Source organism: Pleurodeles waltl, chromosome 2_1, assembly GCF_031143425.1.
Source record: "Pleurodeles waltl isolate 20211129_DDA chromosome 2_1, aPleWal1.hap1.20221129, whole genome shotgun sequence".
NCBI classification, from domain to species: Eukaryota; Metazoa; Chordata; class Amphibia; order Caudata; family Salamandridae; genus Pleurodeles; species Pleurodeles waltl.
The window spans coordinates 24,848,446-24,864,356 of record NC_090438.1 but is presented as its reverse complement, the minus strand read 5'-3'; the positions used below and the strand labels follow the sequence as shown (position 1 = coordinate 24,864,356).

Genomic DNA, 15,911 nt, shown 5'->3' with positions numbered 1-15,911 from the left:
GACACCATTATAAGCGTACACTATGGCGGTCATTTTGAACATGGTGGGATTTCCCGCCGTGTTCAGGCTGGTGGTCTTTCCATCGACCGCCAGCCTCCTGGAAAACCCGCCGGCCATATAATGATTTCCCTGCCAGGCCGGCATGCGGAGACAGTGTTTCCGCCCGCCGACCTGGCGGGGAACACGGCCGCAACATTGAGGGCGGCTCATGGAGCCGCCGCCAATGTTGGTGTGCGGCGGATGCAGCAGCACCCGTCGTGCATGTCACTGCCCGCAAATCGGGCAGTGACATACGTGACAGGGGCCTGCACGGGGGCCCCGGGGCACCCCCTCGGCCAGCCTTTCCTGGCAGGACATCCCACCAGGAAAAGGCTGGCGGCATTTGAAACATTATCCGCAGGGTAGCGCAGCTACACTGGCGGATGGTGTTTCATCCCGCCGCCAGGCTGCCTGGCGGCGCGAGCATGATGGTGGGTGACGGCTGCCGCTGGCGGCCATCAACCTCTTCATTATGTGGCGGTTTGGCCCGCCATGTCGACTGGCGGCTTTAGCCGCCACTGCCGTCATGGCGGGCCGAACTGCCAAGTTCATAATGACCGCCTATATATTTGACAATACATATATGTAGCTTCACAATGGTAACTCCAAATATGGCCATGTGAGGTGTCTAAGATCATGGAATTGTTCCCCAATACAAATCTGGTATTGGGGGCCAATCCCATGCACCCTGAGGGCTCCACCATGGACCCTCAGTATTGCCAAACCAGCTCTCTGAGGTTTTCACTGCAGCACCAGCTGCTGCCACCTCGCAGACAGGTTCCTGCCCTCCTGGGTACTGAGCAGCTCAATCCCAGGAAGGCAACACAATGCATTTCCTTTTGGAGGAGGGTGTTACACCCGCTCCCTTAGGAAATAGGTGTTACAGGCTTGGGAGGGGCAGCCTCCCAGAGCCTCTGGAAATGCTTTGAAGGGCACAAACGGTGCCCTCTTTGCATAATCCAGTCTACACCAGTTCAGGGACCCCCAGACCCTGCTCTGGCGTGAAACGTGACAAAAGAAAGGGGAGTGACCGCTCCCCTGTCCATCACCACCCCAGGGCTGGTGCCCAGAGCTCCTCCAGTGTGTCCCTGGCGTTAGACATCTTGGATCCAAAGGTGTGGGGACCCTCTGGAGACCTCTGGGTGGCCAGTGCTAGCAGGTGACATCAGAGACCCCTCCTGATATGTGCATTCCTGGGTAAGTAGCCAATCCCCCTCTCAGGGCTATTAAGGGTCTCCCCTCCTGGTGTCTCCACAGATTCGGTTTACAAGATTACTCCAGGACTTCTCTGCATCCTCTGCTTCAGCTTCTGACCGTTGGATCAACCGCAGACTGCTCCAGGAACCACTGTAACTGCAACAAAGTATCCAGGACGACTCCTGGGTCCTGCAACTTCAGCTCCAGCCAGCATTTGCAACAGTTTCCAAGGTATGCACGCTCTGAGGACTGCCTGTCTATCACCTTGCACCAGAAGAACCTTAAGGAATCTCCTGTGGAGTGACGGAGTCACTTCCCTGCTTCTGCAGGCACCCTTCTGCGATGATAACCGGTACTCTGGGATGCCTCTCCTGACGATGAGCGTGCTCCCTGGAACACAGGTGGTGGACTGAACTGACCCAGACTGTCCAAAGGTCCAGCTGTCCGAATTTGTTGGAGGTAAGAGCTTGCCTCCCCGTGCTGTGACAGCACCTGAGTGCACCGCGTCTTCTGCAGCTCCTTGGGCTTCTGTGAACTTCTTCCAAGAATCCTTCATGCACAGCATAGCCCATGTCCCCAGCACTCCATCCAGTGACGCACAGCTCTCCGAGTTGTTTTCCGGCAGCGTGGAACCTTTCTGTGTAGTGCTGCGATGGCCACACTTTATATCTTCTTTGTCCCCGTGTTCTGGGATTCCTGTGGGTACTGCCTGGTCATCTGAGGGCTCTCTGAAGTGCTGAGAGCCCCCTCTGTCTTACCGCGTACTTGCTTGAACCAAGGTTTGTGGGCAAAATCCAGTGACACAAACAGCCTGCATCCAACAACTTGACATGGGACATCACCTGTACCCTGCAGGAGCCCGCAGCCATTTTCTTTGCTGCTCTTCTGTACTTTTCTTCTTACCGGAGAATCCACTTTTGCACCTTCTTCTAGGTTGGCAGGGGCTCCTGTCCTACCTGGACTCTTCTTCGACTTCTGGACTTGATCTCCTCTCTCCACAGGTATTCAGGTCCAGGAATCCTTTGTTTGTTGCTTGAAGTCTTGCTTAGTTCTTGCAATAACTCTAATCACAACTTGTAGTGTGTCCTAAGGAAACTTGCAGTACTTTACTCCTGCTTTTCTGGGCTCTAGGTAATTTACTTGCCTTTTCTGTATTCTTACTCTCCTAGCGATTCTCTACACACTACACACATCTAGGGGGAAATTCGTGATTTGCATTCCACTTTCTTAGACTATGGTTTGTGTTGCCCTTAGACCTATTTACTCCCATTGTATTCTATAGCATTTCCTATCGTTTACACTATCCTATATCTAATTACTTGGTGGCTAGTGTATATATTGTGTATTGCCTCTAAGATATTTTTGGCCTTGTGTCACCCAAATAAACTACCTTTATTTTTGGTAACACTGAGTATCACCACTTGGAGTGTGTGTAGGAAAGTACCATCTTGCCTGGCATGTTATCCCCATATTTCACTGTATATATGTTGTTTTAGTTGTATGTGTCACTGGGACCCTGCACGCCAGGGCTCCAGTGCTCATAAGTGTGCCCTGTATGTGTTACCTGTGTTATGACTAACTGTCTCACTGAGGCTCTGCTAATCAGAACCTCAGTGGTTATGCTCTCTCATTTCTTTCCAAATTGTCACTAACAGGCTAGTGACCAATTTCACCAATTTACATTGGCATACTGGAACACCCTTATAATTCCCTTGTATATGGTACTGAGGTACCCAGGGTATTGGGGTTCCAGGAGATCCCTATGGGCTGCAGCATTTCTTTTGCCACCCATAGGGAGCTCTGACAATTCTTACACAGGCCTGCCATTGCAGCCTGAGTGAAATAACGTCCACGTTATTTCACAGCCATTTACCACTGCCCTTAAGTAACTTATAAGTCACCTATATGTCTAACCTTTACCTGGTAAAGGTTGGGTGCTAAGTTACTTAGTGTGTGGGCACCCTGGCACTAGCCAAGGTGCCCCCACATTGTTCAGGGCAAATTCCCCGGACTTTGTGAGTGCAGGGACACCATTACACGTGTGCACTATACATATGTCACGACATATGTATAGCGTCACAATGGTAACTCCGAACATGGCCATGTAACATGTCTAAGATCATGGAATTGTCACACTAAGGCCATTCTGGCATTGGGGAGACAATTCCATGATCCCCCGAGTCTCTAGCACAGACCCGGGTACTGCCAAACTACCTTTCCCGGGGTTTCACTGCAGCTGCTGCTGCTGCCAACCCCTCAGACAGGTTTCTGCCCTCCTGGGGTCCAGCCAGGCTTGGCACAGGAAGGCAGAACAAAGGACTTCCTCAGAGAGAGGGTGTTACACCCTCTCCCTTTGGAAAAAGGTGTCAGGGCTGGGGAGGAGTAGCCTGGAAATGCTTTCATGGGCACAGATGGTGCCCATTTCTGCATAAGCCAGTCTACACCGGTTCAGGGATCCCCCAGCCCTGCTCTGGCGTGAAACTGGACAAAGGAAAGGGGAGTGACCACTCTCCTGACCTGCACCCCCCAGGGGAGGTGCCCAGAGCTCCTCCAGTGCGCTCCAGAACTCTGCCATGTTGGAAACAGAGGTGTTGCTGGCACACTGGACTGCTCTGAGTGGCCAGTGCCATCAGGTGACGTCAGAGGCTCCTTCTGATAGGCTCTTACCTGTGTTGCTAGCCTATCCTCCTTCCTAAGTAGCCAAACCTCCTTTTCTGGCTATTTAGGGTCTCTGCTTTGGGGAATTCTTTAGATAACGAATGCAAGAGCTCATCAGAGTTCCTCTGCATCTCTCTCTTATCCTTCTGCCACGGAATCGACCGCTGACTGCTCAGGAAGCCTGCAAAACTGCAACAAAGTAGCAAAGACGACTACTGCGACCTTGTAACGCTGATCCGGCCACCTTCTCAACTGTTTTCCTGGTGGTGCATGCTGTGGGGGTAGTCTGCCTCCTCTCTGCACTAGAAGCTCTGAAGAAATCTCCCGTGGGTCGACGGAATCTTCCCCCTGCAACCGCAGGCACCAAAAGACTGCATCACCGGTCCTCTGGGTTTCCTCTCAGCACGACAAGCGAGGTCCCTTGAACTCAGCAACTCTGTCCAAGTGACTCCCCCAGTCCAGTGACTCTTCAGTCCAAGTTTGGTGGAGGTAAGTCCTTGCCTCCCCACACTAGACTGCATTGCTGGGTACCACGTGATTTGCAGCTGCTCCGGCTCCTGTGCACTCTTCCAGGATTTCCTTTATGCACAGCCAAGCCTGGGTCCCCGACACTCTAACCTGTAGTGCACGACCTCCTGAGTTGTCCTCCGGCATCGTGGGACCTTCTTTTGTGACTTCGGGTGAGCTCCAGTTCACTCCTCTTCGTAGTGCCTGTTCCAGCACTTCTGTGGTGCTGCTTGCTTCTGAGTGGGCTCTTTGTCTTGCTGGACGCCCCCTCTGTCTCCTCACGCAATTTGCGACATCCTGGTCCCTCCTGGGCTACAGCAGCATCCAAAAACCCTGATAGCAAACTTTGCAGCTAGCAAGGCTTGTTTGCAGTCTTTCTGCACGGAAACACCTCTGCAAGCTTCTTCACGGCGTGGGACATCCATCCTCCAAAGGGGAAGTTCCTAGTCCTCTTCGTTCTTGCAGAATCTACAGCTTCTACCATCCAGTGGCAGCTTCTTTGGACCCACAGCTGGCATTTCATGGGCATCTGCCCACTCCCGACTTGATCGTGACTTTTGGACTTGGTCCCCTTGTTCCACAGGTACTCTCGTCCGGAAATCCATCGTTGTTGCATTGCTGGTGTTGGTCTTCCTTGCAGAATTCCCCTATCACGACTTCTGTGCTCTCTGGGGAACTTAGGTGCACTTTGCACCCATTTTTCAGGATCTTGGGGTGGGCTATTTTTCTAACCCTCACTGTTTTCTTTCAGTCCCAGCGACATTCAACAAGTTCACATAGGTTTGGGGTCCATTCGTGGTTCGCATTCCACTTCTAGAGTATATGTTTTGTGTTGCCCCTATACCTATGTGCTCCCATTGTAATCTATTGTGACTACACATTGCTTGCACTGTTTTCTATTGCTATTACTGCATAATTTTGGTAGTGTGTACATATATCTTCTGTATATTTGCTATCCTCATACTGCGGGTACTCACTGAGATACTTTTGGCATATTGTCATAAAAATAAAGTACCTTTATTTTTAGTATATCTGTGTATTGTGTTTTCTTATGATATTGTGCATATTGCACCAGTGGTATAGTAGGAGCTTTACACGCCTCCTAGTTCAGCCTAAGCTGCTCTGCTAAGCTACCTTTTCTATCAGCCTAAGCTGCTAGACACCTCTTCTACACCAATAAGGGATAACTGGACCTGGTGCAGAGTGTAAGTACCCCTTGGTACCACTACAAACCAGGCCAGCCTCCTACACTGTGTTCTGAGGAAAACTTGCTGTACTTTACTCCTGCTTTCCTGGGTTCTGGGGTGGGGTACTTTAATTACCTTTGGTGTTTTGCTGCACTCCCAGCGCCCCTCTACACACTACACTTGCCTAGGGGGGAATTTGTTATTCGCATTCCACTATTTTAGTGTATGGTTTGTGTTGCCCCAAGGCCCTTTGCAATATATTGTATTGTCTACTGTTTGCACTATTCTGAGTGTTTACTTACCTGATTTTGGTTACTAGTGTATATATTGTGTATAATACTTACCTCCAGAAGGAGTATTACCTCTAAGGTATTTTGGCCTTGTGTCACTAAAAGAAAGTACCTTTATTTTTTGTAACACTGAGTATTGTCTTTTATTGTGTATAATTACTGTGCAACTATAGTGGTATTGCAGGAGCTTTGCATGTCTCCTAGTTCCGCCTAATCTGCTCTGCTACAGCTACCTCTAGACAGCCTAAGCTGCTAGAACACTGCCTACATTTCACTAGTAAGGGATAACTGGACATGGTATAAGGTGTAAGTACCTTAGGTGCCCACTACAAACCAGACCAGCCTCCTACAGCCAGCTTATGGAGGACTGCAAGGAGTTTGGTTATGGGTGAAATATTAGTTGGAGTTTCTACCCATGCAGTGATGTTTGATGCTGTGTGGTGCAGTTTAGGAAAGTACCATCTTGCCTGGCATGTTACCTCCATTTGTACAAGTATGTCAGTTTGTTTTTGCCTGTCTCACTGGGATCCTGCTAGCCAGGACCCCAGTGTTCATAGTTTGTGGCCTGAATTTGTATACCTGTGTAGTAACTAACTGTGTCACTGAGGCTCTGCTAACCAGAACCTCAGTGCTTATGCTCTCTCTGCCTTTAAATTTGTCACTATAGGCTAGTGAACACTTTTACCAATTTCAATTGGCACACTGGAACACCCTTATAATTCCCTAGTATATGGTACCTAGGCACCCAGGGTATTGGGGTTCCAGGAGATCCCCATGGGCTGCAGCATTTCTTTTGCCACCCATAGGGAGCTCAGACAAACCTTTGCACAGGACGGCCACTGAGGCCTGAGTGAAATAACGCACACATTATTTCTTAGCCATTTTCACTGCACTTAAGTAACTTATAAGTCACCTATACGTCTAACCTTCACTTGCTGAAGGTTTGGTGCAAAGTTACTAAGTGTGAGGACACCCTTGCACTAGCAAAGGTGCCCCCACATAGTTCAGGGCCATTTCCCCGGACTTTGTGAGTGCGGGGACACCATTACAGGCGTGCACTACATATAGGTCAATACCTATATGTAGCTTCACAATGGTAACTCCAAATATGTCCATGTAACATGTCTAAGATCATGGAACTGTCCCCCCATTCCAAATCTTGAATTGGGGTGCGAATTCCATGCATCCCTGGGGCTCCACTATGGAGCCAGGGTACTGGCAAACCAGCTCTCTGGGGTTTTCTCTGCAGCTACCCCTGCTGCCACCCTACAGACAGGGTTCTGCCCTCCTGTGGTCTGGGCAGCCCAGTCCCAGGAAGGCAGAACAAAGAATTTCCTCTGAGAGAGGATGTTACACCCTCTCCCTTTGGAAATAGGTGTTAAAGGCTGGGGAGGGGCATCCTCCCCCAGCCTCTGGAAATGCTTTTAAGGGCACAGATGGTGCCCTCCTTGCATAAGCCAGTCTACAACGGTTTAGGGAACCCCCAGTCCCTGCTCTGGCAAGAAACTGGACCAAGGAAAGGGGAGTGACCACTCCACTGTCCATCACCACCCCATGGGGGGTGCCCAGAGCTCCTCCACTGTGTCCCAGACCTCTGCCATCTTGTTTCCAGAGGTGTGAGGGCACTCTGGAGGCCTCTAAGTGGCCAGTGCCAGCAGGTGACGCCAGATACCCCTCCTGATAGGTGCTTACCTGAATAGGTGGCCAATCCTCCTCTGAGGGCTATTTAGGGTCTCTCCAGTGGGCTTTTCCTCAGATAACGACTTGCAAGACTTCACCAGAGTTCCTCTGCACCTCTCTCTTTGACTTCTGCCAAGGATTGACTGCTGACTGCTCCAGGACGCCTGCAAAACTGCAACAAAGTAGCAAGAAGACTACCAGCAACATTGTAGCACCTAATGCTGCTGGCTTTCTCGACTGTTTCCTGGTGGTGCATGCTTTGGGGGCTGCCTGCCTTCATCCTGCACTGGAAGCCATGAAGAAATCTTCCATGGGTCAACTGAATCTTCCCCCTGCTTCAGCAGGCACCAAACTTCAGCGTCACCGGTACACTGGAACCCCTCTCATCCTGACAAGCGTGGCTCCTGGAACAAAGGTGGTAGACCCAAGTGACCTAGCCTGTCCAGTGGTCCAACTTTCCAAATTTGGAGGAGGTAAGTCCTTGCCTCCCCTCTCCAGACAGTACTCCTGTGCATTGTGTGAACTGCAGCTACCAGGGCTTCTGTGCCCATTTCCATGAAATCCTGCATGCACAGCCAAGCCTAGGTCCCCAGCACTCTGTCCTGTGATGCTAAGCTCCCTGAGTTGATCTCCGGTGGCGTGGGACCCTCTTCTACAGTGTTGAGACGACCGCCATGTTCAGACTTATTGAACCCTTGTTCAAGGACTTCTGTGGGTGCTACCTTCTTGTGCATGGGCTCTCTACATTGCTGAGGACCACCTCTGTCTCCTCTGCCAAGTGGCAACATCCTGGTCCTTCCCAGGCCTGGGCAGCAACCTTTTTCTTCATCCATGACTCTTGCAGCTAGCAAGGCTTGTTTGTGGTATTTTGCCAAGGAAACAACTCTGCATCCTCCAGTACTCCGTGGGACATCTTCTGAAGGAGAAGTTCATAGCACCTTTCGTTGTTACAGAATCTTCAGCTTCTTCCATCCCGAGGCAGCCATTTTGCACCTTCATCTGGGGTTTAGTGGGCTCTTGCCCCCCCAAACACTTTCGCGACTCTTGGACTTGGTCCTCTTCCTTTGCAGGTCCTCAGGTCCAGGAATCCATCTTCAGTGCTTTGCAGTCTGTTGTGGTCTTTGCAAAATCCTCTATCACGACTTTAGTGTGTTTCTGGGGAAATAGTAGTACTTTACTCCTACTTTCCACGGTCTTGGGGTGGGGTATCTTGGACACCCTTAGTGTTTTCGTACACCCCCAGTGACCCTCTACACATTACACTAGCCTAGGGGTCCATTTGTGGTTCGCATTCCACTTTCTTAGTATATGGTTTGTGTTGCCCCTAGGCCCATTGCATCTTATTGTATTCTACAGTGTTTGCACTACTTTCTGACTGTTTTACTTGCCTGATTTTGGTTTGTGTGTATATTTTGCATATTTTACTTACCTCCTAAGGGTGTATATCCTCTGAGATATTTTTTGGCACATTGTCACCAAAATAAAGTACCTTCATTTTTAGTAACTCTGAGTATTGTCTTTCTAATGATATAGTACCTATATGATGTAAGTGGTATAGAAGGAGCTTTGCATGTCTCCTAGTTCAGCCTAAGCTGCTCTGCTATAGCTACCTCTATCAGCCTAAGCTGCTAGGACACTACTAATCTACTAATAAGGGATAACAGGACCTTGCACAAAGTGTAGGTACCATTGGTACCCAGTATAAGCCAGGCCAGCCTCCTACATGCAGCTAGTGTATAATGGACTCCCGCTTCAAATGGTAGGTTCTGGTGACATCTTGTTCCCTGAGCCCAAGGATGGTTGTTGGAAGATCCTCTCCCACCTTCTGTACTGCCTTTGTGGCTGCTGTGGTGGTGATTAGGGTTGCTGTGGTGGTGCCGGAGGGACCTGTTGTTATCGCTGTCATCTGTGGCATGTGCCAAGCTGGAGCATTACCAGTTCCATGTTGTCCAGTAGGTTGCCTATGCTCCTTCTATGTAGTGGTGTGTGGGCCTCATTTTAACGCCTGGTCTGACATTTTCTGCGACTGATTCCTTCCTGTGAGTCATTTTAGTGTCGGACAGTAAATATGTTTAGGAGGCTGGTCTGGAGTGTAGTGAACTCTGTGATGTTCAGACCCCCATACGGAAATTGTCTATTTACTGGGATGTTCAAGACTCCACGGAAATACTGTCTGGTTGTTGGGATGTTCAAGTTCCCACAGAGATAGTCTGTGGTTACTGGGGTAGTGTAAGCATGTTTGAGTCCCTCAAAGATAATGTCTGAACATTATCTTCAAATGTTCAAATCTCCACACAGAGAATGATACTTAAGTCCTCACAGAGTTAGTGTGTGATTATAGGCAGGGACACAGGAATTATGAGGGAGGGCAGGTTCAAAATATACAGCAGGTTTGACTTAATTATGTGGCAAGAAAAGGCAAATTATGTAGTGTAATGCGGAATGTATTGCAATAGTATTATTTCATTATTTCATCATTTTTCTAAAACTTGTTAACACTGTCTATGAATAGGCTGCACTTCATCAGTACCAGTGTCACACCTGATAATAGCAATAGAGAACAGAAAGGTGACCAGTCAACCTATACAAAGGACTTTCCACTGCGTCAACACGTGTCACTGAGTTTTAGTATGTTTTCACAGTTTGAGCTATTTTTTTTGTTAAAATCTGAAGATTATGCACCAGATGATGGATTAAGTGGCAAATACAGCAGTCCCATAATTATGTGACAAATGCAGGAGCCACACAATCACATTATTCCAGCAGACTGAGTAAAGGAATATTTAAGGCCCCCATAGTGTGTGATTATAGTAGTGTTGGAGATTATCATGTCCAAGTCCATACAGTGATAGTGTGTGAAGCTATTGATCCACATGTCCCCACAGAGATAGTGTATGATTAGTGGTTTATTTTAAACCTTCACAGAGTATGTGACTATATTGGTGTTCAAGTCCATATGACATAGTGCAAAGATTATTATTGTGCATACAGAAATAGTGCATGCTTATAGTGATGTTAAAGTCCCCACAGAGGTAATGTGTAATTATTGGGATATTGAAGTACTCACCAGGCTAGTGTATGGTTACTGGGATGTTCAAGTCCCCACAAAGATAGTGTGTGGTTATTGGGATGTTCACAATCTCACAAAGATTGTGTGTAAATGTGAGCATGTTCAGATCAGCATAAAGATAGTGAGTGAAGATAATGGTCGAGTCCTCATTGAGATAGTATGTGATTAGAGGTATGTATAAGCCTCTGCATAGTGTGTGATTATTGTAGTGTTCAAGTCTCAACCGATAATGTGTGTGGAAGTTACAGTAGCGCTTAGTTCAGCACCGCTGTGGTTCATCAAAAGTCCCCTTTCTGCTAGCCTCTTCATGGCATGGTCTCTTATCCAGGAATCCACTGTTGGTGTCTTGCATTCTCTTCTGGGTTTTGCATAGTTCTTCTTTTCTTCTCTGTGTGTGATCTGGGAAACTTACTGTGATTTACTCCTGTTTTCCTGGTTGCTGGGGTGGATTGTGGTACTAACCTTTGTGCTTTTCTAATACTCCCAGCTCCCTTCTACACACTATACTTGCCTAGGTGGGGCACCAACTTCCGCATCCCACTTAGTATATGGTTTGTGCTCCTCCTAGTTCAATTTCTAACTATTGTAATTTTCACTAATTGCGCTGTTTTCTAACTGTTTTATGCCTATTTCTGCATACTAGTGTATATACTTTTGTATAACTTACCTCCTAAGTGTAGTATAGTATAGTTTCTATGGTATTTTTGGTACTTGTGTCACTAAAATAAAGTACCTTTATTTTTGTAACACTGAGTATTTTTCTTCGTGTGTGTAAGTGCTGTGTGACGCCAGTGGTATTGCATGAGGTTTGCATGTCTCCTAGATAAGCCTTGGCTGCTCATCTACAGCTCCCTCTAGAGAGCCTGGCTTCTAGACACTGCCAACACTACACTAATAAGGGATAACTGGAACTGGTATAAGGTGTAAGTACCTTAGGTACCCACTACAAACCAGGTCAGCCTCCTACAATTGGAAATCATCTTCACATGCTACATCTGTGAATAACTGTCATCTATGATGCAATTATGTGACCTCTAGTCTATCATCACACCCCATCCTTATGCAAACATTAACATTATATGTTATTTCTTAGGAGATGTGGTCTATTAACAACGTTAATGTAAATTAAAGTAATCATTTTGAGTACTTCTGGACCACATTGCTTGATTCCATTATTCAGTTTATTTATGGGTTAGTCCCGTATCTCTTAAGACTTTGAGAACTCATGGCCTGATTCAGAGTTTCGCGGAAGGGGTTACTACGTCACAAACGTGAGTGATATCCCGTCCCCCGTATTATGATTCCATTTTATCCTACGGAACACGTAATATGGCAGACAGGATATCCATCACGTTTGTGGTGGAGTAATCCTTGAGCCAAACTCTAAATCAGGCCCTAGGCAAAGAGTTGCATATAGTTTTAAATGTAATTCTGCAATCCTGATATATGATATTTTGTGGTACATTATTAACATAATCCATCTATTGTGTGCCCCTAGAATGCAACCATTCAAATATGAAAAGATTGTTATATTATTGCATACATTGCTTACAAAATAACCATTCAGCCATGTGCCCATGTCTTTATTTAATAGCAAAATATTAATAATGCAACACATTATTAACATTATTAAGACCCCACAAAGATATTAACACAAGTTCAAGTCCCCATAAGGATGATTCTGACTGTACGACAGCAACATATTTGCAAATCTGAAGCAGGATCCTGTATCATGAATTTATATTCAAATTTTTCTGTTACTGGTGTAATTGTAAAACATTAGGAAAGTATCTAAACATAGTCCCTATAAGGATGGTAAGACATGTCTTGTGTGAAGATGTGTATGGGGGCTTGTATGGGTATGTGTCTTTGGGGTTGTGCATGCTTGCTTGTGTGTGTGTGCAAATGTATGCAAGTATGGGTATACACACACATGTATGTGTTTGTATTTCTGCCACCTTGTAAAGCAGTTGCCATAGAGACCAGACTAGTCATCATTAAGGGCCTCATTACAACCCTGGCAGTCAAAGACTGCCAGGGCTGTTTTGGAGATTGTACCACCAACAGGCTGGCGGTACAATCTGCCGTATTACGACCGCGGCGGTAGCGGCGCGGTGGCACCGCCGGGACCGGCGGTTTCCCGCCATGGTTGGCCCATCTGTTTTAATCCGCCAGGGCAGCGCTGCTTGCAGCGCTGCCCTGGGGATTACGACTCCCCTTCCCGCCTGCGTGTCCATGGCGGTAGAGACCGCCATGGAAAGGCTGGCGGGAAGGGGAGTCGCGGGGCCCCTGCACTGCCCATGTACTTGGCATGGCCAGTGCAGGGGCCCCCAGGCACAGCCCCACCCTACTTTTCACTGTCTGCACAGCAGACAGTGAAAAGTGCAACGGGTGCAGCTGCACCCGTCACACGGCCACAACATCGCAGGCTCCATTAGGAGCCGGCTCCAATGTTACGGTGACATCCCCGCTGGTCCGGCGGGTGGAAACTCTGTTTCCGCCCGCCACCCCAGGGGGGATATCGTAATGCGGCTGGTGGGATTGCGGCTGCATAGGCGGCCGCTCGGCGGTCCAACATTGGCTGGCGGCCTCCGCCGCCCGCCAAGGTTGTAATGGGGGCCTATGTTTGTAAAGTCAGACCCTACCATACAAACCCCATCTTTCATCTGGGTGAGGGTCAAGTATACTATAGGGATGAGACCTCATACATTCTTTGTTGTTATAAAGTATTTTAATTTGTTTATGCTTTAATCCAGAAACAATTACTTTACCGCTCAACACAATACACCTCAGTATCTAAGTAGGAGTGGAGTTAGAACAATAAATGTGCACCTCGTGCAAGTGGATGGTTAGTGCATATATAGAGTCCTTACATGCATATTATTTGTATTTATACAGACTAACTTTCGAAAACTGAATAAAAGAACAGATCTAGTCCATAATAAAATAATATTAATTATCTTTATTTCTTTATTTCTAGGGAAGAATGGCCTGAGGTGGAAAATAGGGTAAAAGGAAAAATCACAAAAGTTGTCAAATATGACGTCAGCAAATGCAACCCATTGTTTCCCACCGTCCTGCCACAGGCTGACTGCCTGCTCTTACCACATTGTTTGGAGATTCATGTGACAGATAAAGAGGAGTTCTGCAGGGCCTTAAAAAATGTCTCATCACTGTTGAAAAATGGGGGGCATTTAGTAATGATAGCTTGCCTCAAGCAGACATTTTTTATGATTGGAAGCTTTAAGTTTCCTCATCTGTATATTGATGAGTGTTCTGTCAGGGAAGCTCTTGGTGAAAATAACTATGTCATTAAGGAGCTGAAGGTGTTTCCTAGGAAAGTTTATCATTTGTATGATTTGGTAGATTATGAAAGCATTGTTTTGGTTCATGCTCAAAAAGAAATACCTGTTTGATCTACTTGTGAATCATACTATTACTTATATTACTGAACTAATAGACATATCATCTACAAGGAGGAAATGTATAAATTGTCTCTGTCTTGAACCACACAGTTTCTATGCTCTGGTGCATGCTATTAAACTGCATTTGCTGGCAACACTTTGTTTTAGCTGTTCCAGGTTCTGTTTCAGTCATGATCACCTTGTCCACTATTACAATGTCAAATGGATTGTAGCTCAGTGAATACAGCAGTGCGATGGGTGATAAATTTACCTGGCATTTTTTTCTATTTTGGAGCCAAAAAACGATAATGCATTCTTACAATAAATGTATTATTCATTTCCTCAAAGAATTTAAATGTGTTCTGCAATGTTTTAGCCTTTTTCATCTGCTCTCAAATGTTTACTAGAGATGGTTCATATCTCATGTGGATATCTTCCTTTTGAAGATAGGATAAAACCCTCTGTCTACTATCTACCATTTCCCAATGTACATGTTATAAATGAAAATACAGCAGTAGAAATCACTAGTACAATATGTGATACACAGACATTAGTAATTCTAAAGATGTTGTCCGATGTAGCACCTGAGATCGCAGATGGTCGGTGTTTTGTAGTACACTATGGCCCTCATTACAACCCTGGTGGTCGGTGTTAAAGCAGCAGTAAGACCACCAACAGGCCGGCGGTAAAAATGGAATCACGACCGTGGCGGAAACCGCCAACACAGACAGACACTTGAACACTCCGACCGCCACGGCGGTACAAACAAACAGCATGGCGGTCACCGCCAACAGACAGGTGGGAGACAAAGTACCGCCCACAGTATCACAACAGGCCAATCTGCCACCTTTTCCGTGGCGGTAGCACCACGGACAAAAACACGGCAGAAACAGGACTTCAAAGGGAAAACGCTCACCTCTACACACCCCACGAGGAACCAGGACAGCATGGACCCCGAACTCCAGATCCTGCCAGCCCTCATCTTCTTACTCCTCTACCAGGAGCACGAACGCCGGCGCAGAAGACCACGGTGAGTACTGCACCTACGACACAGGGGAGGGGGACGGAAAAAACAGGAACACACACACGCAACACGCAACACCCCCACCCTCACCCAATACAACACACACACTGATACATCATGATACATTACAGTTACACCCCCAACATCCCAGAAGAATGCAAAGACAAAAGCAAATGAGATGAACGATTGCAATATATTAAAAATCAGTAGTCAAATTATGTACATACACTATTTACAAATATACACCAAGATCATCAGTCCAGGGTATTCCACCTTTAAAGTCTGTGGACCACTGGGCCCACACGGTATGGGCGAGGCCCACACAAGATCCCCGACCATCAAGGAGAGAACACTGCAGGGGCATCAGATAGCAACAAAACAGGCACCTCAGGGGGAGGGAAAGGGGGGGCACCTCAGCCGGTTGATTGCACGACGCCAAATCCACGAGGGGGCCACATGCCCACTGGTCAATCCTGGGGAGTGCAAAGCCACAGTCTCTCAAGTCTCTACAGTGGATGGTTTGCCCACTGGTCAATCCTGGGGAGTGCAAAGCCACAGTCTCTCAAGTCTCACAAGTGGGTGGGTTGCCAACTGGTCAATCCTGGGGAGTGCAAAACCACAGTCTCTCAAGTCTCTACAGTGGGTGGTTTGCCCACTGGTCAATCCTGGGGAGTGCAAAGCCACAGTCTCTCAAGTCTCACAAGTGGGTGGGTTGCCAACTGGTCAATCCTGGGGAGTGCAAAACCACAGTCTCTCAAGTCTCTACAGTGGGTGGTTTGCCCACTGGTCAATCCTGGGGAGTGCAAAGCCACAGTCTCTCAAGTCTCACAAGTGGGTGGTTTGCCCACTGTTCAA

At 47.4% G+C, this 15,911-nt stretch overlaps 1 protein-coding gene across 1 annotated transcript in view; it reads left to right on the top strand.

Annotated features, from left to right (window-relative positions):
• The window catches only part of LOC138258188 (nicotinamide N-methyltransferase-like), a 217,817-nt gene extending 203,491 nt beyond the window's left edge, over positions 1-14,326 (top strand). The window contains exon 3 of the mRNA XM_069205924.1: positions 13,609-14,326. Coding sequence (XP_069062025.1) covers positions 13,609-14,044 — 436 coding nt within the window. The 3' untranslated portion in view covers positions 14,045-14,326. The remainder of the gene's footprint in view (positions 1-13,608) is intronic.
• The last annotated feature ends 1,585 nt before the right edge of the window (positions 14,327-15,911 follow it).